Here is a 7,883-nt window from a genome sequence, read left to right on the forward strand (position 1 = left end):
AAAAAAAAAAAAAAAAAAAAAAAAAAAAAAAAAAAAAAAAAAAAAAAAAAAGACAATGAAGGATTTTCACTCATCACAAAAAAATGCGCTGTTTTTTCAAAAAGAAGGCTCTAATAAGGTTGCACCAGAGAATGTCCTTTTCATTTTTTGAGAGGGTGCTCAACCAACAAAAGAGACAGAAGAGTCCAAAGGTCACCATGAAAGGCAAGAGTCCAACCGAAACATCCAATCTGGCCGCAGAAGGACAAGTTATGAAAAGGTGCCTCTGAGTTTTGAACTTCCTTTGCACAAACTACATAAGCCTGGGGAGATGGAAACCCATGGACATCTCACCTGATGTTTGTCAATGGTATTTATACTAGAGTGGCTGCATTCACAAAGAAAGAAGTTAACCTTCCTATAGTAAGTACCTTACCAAATGTGGCTGTAGAAAGGATCCTCTTCAGTAATACTATTTGTGATGGGATTTAGAGTTAATTATTTAGTTGTGATGGGATTTAGAGTTAATTATTTAGTTGTGATGGCTACATTGTTTAAACTCCAAATCCATAAATATTTGTTCGCTCAAGATGTAATGCTGTTAACTAATGATTTAAGGCGGAGCACTCTTCTTTTTCTGCATCCTTTTAAGTTTCTTCTCAAACATAAACATGAAACCTGATTTGATTGGTTCAATGCTTCTCTGACTGTGGCTTCTTCTTTAGTGAAGCCTGCATAAAGAGGAGGAAATGATATATAGGAGGCTGCTGTCCACTCCAAGTGTCTCCCCAAAAGAAAGTGGAGGCTCCATTCCCAATTTTGCTGGTTACTTGACTGTACATGTCTTCGTTTAATAAAGAACTGAATCTTTATTCAAAAGAATGGAAGAATACAAGGGCAAGCCAAAAAAGGGGTCCCACTAAATGAAGGGACTCCAGTTAAGTACAATGACCCAAAATGATTTCTTCACTTACCCTTAGAGAGAAACAGAGAACCTATCAACTAGCAAGGAGATCCTTCCGATACATGTTTTTTTTTTTTTTTTTTTTTTTTGTAAGAGACAATTTCATTGAAGATTGAAATTTAAAAATGGGATGTAATATTATCCATGATGATTATAAAATACCTTCCCAACTTAAAATGAGGGAGGTATAACTATAAAAAGTAAAAATATTAGACAGCTTACACCAAGATATAGCTTGGTAAACAACATTGTTGAAGAATTTTGTATAAGTGTGTCTTTTTCGCGAATATTTTTTTATTTCATTCTTTCCACAAATTCCAAAGGAAAGCCATGATGAGGTTCTTCCATAATAGGGTTTTTGCATTCTAGAATGAGTGGTACGTTAAGGTCATGTCTAATAGATCATTTACCTCCATTGAAAATGTAAGATGTCATCTGAATATATTGAGAATTGTTGTCCATAAATTCTGAGCATATGTGAATAAGTGGCTATGTGATTCATTTTCTTTCTTGCATAATAGACACCAATTTGGTGAAAGAGTAATGTAAGGCAATCTTTTTTTGAAGATTTTCACTTGTGCTAATGGCTTTATGTGCTATTTCCAAAAGGAAGAACTTTACCTTATTAGGGTGATGTCATTTCCATACTGTCTTTGCTAGCGTGAGATTTATTGCTTCTACTTTTTCCCCTATGTCCATCATCAAGGATTTATTGCTTCTACTTCTAGTGTGGGTCATCTTTCCACGTGAGATTTATTGCTTCTACTTTTTCCCCTATGTCCATCATCAAGGATTTATTGCTTCTACTTCTAGTGTGGGTCATCTTTCCACAAATAGTTCCAGAATAATCTTTCTATATTCGAAGCCACTTTTTGTGGTATTTCGAATAGAGACATGAAGTAAGTGGGGAGGCTGGATAATACGGCTTATATTAGGGTGAGTCTTCTGCCTTTTGAAGTATAACATGATGACCATGTTGACAACCTTCTTTCTATTCTTTCAATAGTAGCCTTCTAGAAGGATAAAAATTTAGCCGTTCTCCTTTTTTACAACCATATATGCTAGCAAATTCTTCAATCATATTGCATCTTTTTCCAAGTGAAAATGGCAACTTCATTTTGCAAGGAAAGTATTATTGTTCAATTTGACACCAAGAATGTCAAGGCCTCCTCCGTGAATAGCGATGATATAGCCTTAGAGTGACTAAGGAGAAAATTCTCCCCAAATCAAATCAAGGATCTTTATCAAAATGAAAATGGTAGAATACATGAGAGGAACTCCCTATTTATAGAGAATTAAAAGCAAACTAAAACCCACAAGTAAATCCTATCTTACCACATCATTCTATCTGCTCTAGAAAGAACTCGTTCTCAAGTTTAAACAAGAAACAAAGATAGGTGGAAACCAAGCAAACTGTCGGAATAGAAACGCACCTCAATCAACGGTTGCAAAATACTCCAACAAAAAATTGCTTTTTAAATCCATCATCACGTCAAGAAAGTATACCAATCGGACCAAAGGTTTGGTTTCCATGAAAAAAGTCTAGTCATTCGAATTGAATGTGCTAGTGGACCCAATATTCTTGAAGGAATGGGTGATTACATAAAGTTATGAAAAAATATCCTTGAAACGTATGCACTTGAGCCAGCTGGAGTGAACACAAAAATTCGTATAATTTGGCTTCCCAGATCTTGAAGTTCCCATTTAATAATATTTCTTCAAGCATAATACTTGTATGTAACAACAAAGTAGAATTAGATTGGTGAGGAAATTTTCTTAAAATTCTCCTGAAGTTCCGAGTGAAACCATATTGGCTTCTTGAGAACCTTTTCTAACGTCAACCTCATAGGTCTTAGGGGGCCAATATTCTTTATATCAAAAGGGTGTTCCTATTTCTCTTGAATTTTCTTCACGTGATAATGAGCTTTTGGCTTTGGCTGAATTCTTCTTTGCAATTCACTTGTCGATTTGTTGAAAGTCGATCCAAATTGTAAATTAATTCCCCAACTTATGTTCAATGTCGATCAATGCTTCATTGATTTCTTTCAACGGCAAGTGTCAGTCTTGATTTCATTCAAATTTTACCTCCCATGGGTGCGATCCACATTCGAAGGAAATTTTTCTGACCTTGAACTTCTTTCTTGTGATGTAAATTTTTCATTATTGGTAATTACTTGAACATTCTTGAAATTGCATCACGGTTTTCTTAGAAATAACTAGAATCACTAGAATAAGAATTCCAATGCAGATCTTGATAGGATCATTGAAAAAAATCAAGCAAGGTGGAGTTGTTATGTTGAAGTTCATCTTCTAAATCACTAGAATCAAAATTAAATCAAGTTGTAGAATACATGAGACGAACTCCCTATTAATAGAGAATTAAAAGCAAACTAAAAACCCACAAGGAAACTAAAAGGATCAACCAATGACTTAACCAAGATTAATATGAATTAACACCTTATACTAACACATCAAGGGAGTTGTCCTATTCAACCGAACCAGATTAATGCTTCTTTCTCCTTATTGTCATGCCACATAAAAGTTTTTGTATAATTTTTCAATACTCAGTATCATTTTTAGTCTTCGAATGCTTAACAGAGATACGTAATACGGGAGGCATGTGAGAGTGGTATTTATAAGAGTGAGTCAACCTTCTTTCAACTTTCTCCGCCAAAGGCCCTCTAGCTAATATTGATCCAAGGTATTAACTCTTCCGTGCAAAACCTACCACACAAAGAACTTTACTTTCTTAAATAGAATAACCCCCCCTGAGGATAGACAAATTAAATAATGGACGACAAAGCTACAAAAAAGACGATTGGAAGGACAAGGACCCTTACCTATCGAACTAGGAGCTCTAAGGAGAGACATAAAGTAAATTGAGATTCCACTTAAGACCAATTAGATCAAAATGAGTCTGCCCCCCCTTCAAAAAGAAGCTATTTCCCCCCGGAGGAAAGCCTCTTGCAGATCTTCCTAATGACCAGTCCCAAAAGCATTTTATGACATGGAGAAGGTTCGGTTGATAGGCTTTGTCATAGCATTTTCTGACAAGGAAATGGTTTTTCTTTTAAGACTTCTTCCTTGCACCAAGAGAATATGATGTTGTCATCCACAAAGAAGAGATGGTCTATATGAATTGGAAGGATGCCCACATGAAAACCTCTAATCAAGCCTTGAATTTCTGATAAAGCCTTCAGTTTCCAATAATTGGAGAAGTGTGCCATATTTAAAATGGACAAAAATGGAGATAGAGTATTCCCTTGTCAAAGTCCTCTAAAGCATGGATTTCCCCCAAGGCCAACCATTGATAATGATGGAGAAGTTGGTTGATGAGACAAAATCCTTTATCCATTGCCTCCACCTTTTCCAAAAGCCTTGGCTTGGAGAATTTTATCAAATTTCAGTCAACATGATCAAATTCCAAAACTCCTTTTTTCTTGTTTTCCCACGCATCAATCAATTCATGAGCTACAAGAGAAGCATCTAGAATCTGTCTACCTTCCACTTAGGCTAGCGGGATTTCAGAAATGATGAAGCATAGCACTTTATTTAGACTATCAAATAGAACATGAGCAATACTTTGTAGAGACAAGTGGTAAGGCTGATGGGTCAACAATTTCCAACCAATTTTGCATCAATTTTCTTTGGGTGAAGACAAATATACGTCTCATTCCAACTTCGGTTGATAATGTTTCTCAAAAAAAAAAAAAAATAAAATAAAATAATTGAAACTGATATTGCCTTTGAGTGTGTTCTGAGACTATTTATGGAATTCCACTATGAATCCATGCAGTCCCAGAGACTTATTAGTGTCTAAGTCATTGATTAATTTCCAAATTTCAAGTTTTGTGAAGGGACCTTCTAGATCAATGCTCTGTGTCATGCTCATTGATCCCATTTTGGGACAGCTGGGGGAGAACGAGCACCACTATGCTTTTAAATAAAGATTCTTAAAGAAATAATGAACTCCGTTTCAATTTCTTTTCTTTTCTTTTCTTTTCTTTTCTTTTCTTTTCTTTTCTTTTCTTTTCTTTTTTTTTCTTTTTTTTTCTTTTTTTTTCCCAAAAGGCTAGCTCCATCTCTGGACAAGATTTCAACAATAGAACTCTTTCTTTTTCTTTCCTTGTTGCCATGACCCTGTGGAAAAAATGAAGTTTTCATCCACCTCTAACAGCCATCCTTTAAATCTTTGCCACTCTAACATTTCTTTTTTTGATGCAAGGAAAAGAAGCTAATCCTATATGACAATTCTTTTCTGCAGAGAGGTCTGTTCTAGAGACCCAAGAACCTTCTAAAGCACCAATTGACTATAGCCCAAAAATAACGATCGTTCCGAAGGACAATAATACCTCCTCAGGAACACAATCATCAAGGGCAGTCCAATCAATGTGATTTGAACTCCAGATAGATTTTATCAAAAGCCAGTCGATATCAAAGATTCAAGATTATTGAAGGATCTTAGAGACGCACGATTATTGGAGGATGACAATAGAGGGACTATGTCTTAAGATGACATTCTTAATAAGAGCTCTTTTTTCCCAAAATTCTTAATAAGAGCTCTTGTTTCCCAAAATTCTAAACGCCTTACATTCCGTGACAAGATAATCATAAGGGAAAAGGCAATCCACTTTAAATGTGGAGGAAACTTTTTCATAATTGATTGTTGAATGGTGCCCAAGATGACGCAAGAAACCTATTCCGAACAGCCAATAAAATAAGTTAAGTATCACAAAGTAAAAAGAAGAAAGTGAAAAACTTACCGAAAGAGGCTGGTGCTTGGGATGATGAAGCAGCAGTCAATGATTTGGTTGGCAACGATAAGGAAACAATGGCACTTGATGAAGCAGCCGTGCTTGTGATGCCAAAACCGGTGAATGAACTCGCAGCACCTGAAGAAGTAGCTGAGGGAGCGGAGGATGCTGCTATGGATAAGGTAGTAGCAGCTGAAGAACTCAAACTAAAAGCTGGCATGGAGAAGGATGGCTGAGCTGTGCTAGTTGCAGCCGGAGTGGAAGCACTGGTGGTAGTAACCGTAGAGAATAAAGGTGCCACAGAAGTTGAAAACGATAGAGAAGTAGGCTTCGCAGCTGTAGTGCCCGGAGCAGAAGACCCTTCCAGCGATGCTGCATTGCTAATATTGAACCCGAAAGAAGATTGAGATGCCGATGAAGCAGGTGTTCCGAATGAGAAGCTCGAGGAACTAGTAGAAGCTGATGTAAGAGAAGAAGAAGAAGATGCTACGGTAATACTAGTAGTTTTGGACAAAGAAGTGGTCGAAAATGAGAACCCAGAAGAAGAAGCTGCAAATGGTGAAGACGAACTCAAATTCTGGGAAGAACTCGAAGAAAAAGAGTTCTGGAATGGAGTAGTCGATGCAGATGATGAAGATGACCCAAACAAGTTCGAAGTGGATACCGAAGACAACGTGCCCGAAGAAGATGAAGCAAAGGAATTAGACCCAAACAGGGAGGAGCTTGAACCTGAAGCGGCAGCAGAAGCTCCAAATATCGATGACCCCGGACTTGCAGTGGGTGCAGATGTGCCAAACAATGGTGCACTGGAAGTAGTTGCAGCAGAAGACACCCCTCCGAACAAGGACGGAGCCGAGGTCCCTACAGATGGAGCAGCCCCAAAAAAGGGCGAAGATGAGCTCCCAGAGGACGAAGCAGCCCCAAACGAGGGCAAAGGTGAGCTCCCAGCGGACGGAGAAGCCCCAAACGAGGGCAAAGGGGAGCTCCCAGAGGACGGAGCAGACCCAAACAAGGGCGCAACTGAACTCCCAGAGGCCGGAGCAGCCCCAAATGAGGGCACAGGTGAGCTCCCAGAGGACGGAGCAGACCCAAACAAGGGCGCAAATGAGGTCCCAGAGGCCGAAGCAGCCCCAAATGAGGGCACAGGTGAGCTCCCAGAGGTGGGAGCAGCCCCAAATGAGGGCGCAGACGAGCCTCCTGATGAAGATGAAACCCCAAACCCGAAAGAACTCAACCCTCCTGAGGATGAAGAAGCCGCAAACAATGCAGAACCTGAAATTCCTGAAGAGGCCCCAGTGGAAGCGGCGGGAAGGGAGAAAGAGAAAGGAGAGGAAGCGGAAGAGGGAAAAGAAGAAGAGGCAAAGCCAAATGGAGTGGAAGAGGGAGGATTGGAGGTTTGATTGGAAAATGCAGAGGAAGAGGAACTAGGGTTTGAGGAGGAGGAAGAGGAAAGAGATAAAGGGGATGATCCGAACGAGAAGGCGGAGGTGGATCCGAATGAGAAACCAGTGGTTGACGAAAACGGAGAAGAAGAAGAAGAAGATTGGGAGGAGGAAGAACCGAAGGAGAAACCCGACATGTTGATTGAACGCCGATGGATCGATCTCCGGCGCCAGGGACTGTGAAGTGAGGGTTTTAGGGGGTTTTGGCGGAAATCTTATTTATTAAATAATTTCAATTTTTCAGTATTTGTCAGCATCCCTTTCTCATCTGCAAAAAATCATTAAAATATATATATATATATATATATATATTTTAAATTAACAAATATGCATTTCTTTTAATTCTAATTTTAATAATATGCCTATTGTTTACATTAGTGATAATTTATTAATATTGTTATTATTATTTTTTTATTTTTTATTGATTTGAATTCTAAAGGGAATTTTTAGTCATTCAAGTATTTAGCGGTTTTAATGAAGTCATGTGTGCAATAGTAACGTGTGCTCACTCGAAATAGTTGTTTTTTGGTATATTTAGGTTTTACGTACAAATACTAAAAGATTCTTGGCACCTTAAGGATATCGATGTCATTTTAAATGACTAGATGCAAGGATATGAACCAAGAACTCCAATTAATTTTTTTTTTTTTTTTTTTAATATGAAGCATTTCTCAACAAAAATATATATATATATATATATATATATATATATATATATATATATATATATATATATATATATAT

General features: G+C 37.7%; 1 protein-coding gene across 1 annotated transcript in view; it reads right to left on the bottom strand.

Moving 5' to 3' along the window:
• LOC111499220 (nuclear pore complex protein NUP62) overlaps positions 1–7,345 on the bottom strand; it is a 17,465-nt gene extending 10,120 nt beyond the window's left edge. The window contains exon 1 of the mRNA XM_023150746.1: positions 5,707–7,345. Within this exon, the coding sequence (XP_023006514.1) occupies positions 5,707–7,276 (1,570 nt within the window). The 5' untranslated portion in view covers positions 7,277–7,345. The remainder of the gene's footprint in view (positions 1–5,706) is intronic.
• Between the last annotated feature and the right edge of the window lie 538 nt (positions 7,346–7,883).

The sequence above is a fragment of the Cucurbita maxima genome, unplaced genomic scaffold, assembly GCF_002738345.1.
Source record: "Cucurbita maxima cultivar Rimu unplaced genomic scaffold, Cmax_1.0 Cma_Scf00026, whole genome shotgun sequence".
Classification (NCBI taxonomy): Eukaryota; Viridiplantae; Streptophyta; class Magnoliopsida; order Cucurbitales; family Cucurbitaceae; genus Cucurbita; species Cucurbita maxima.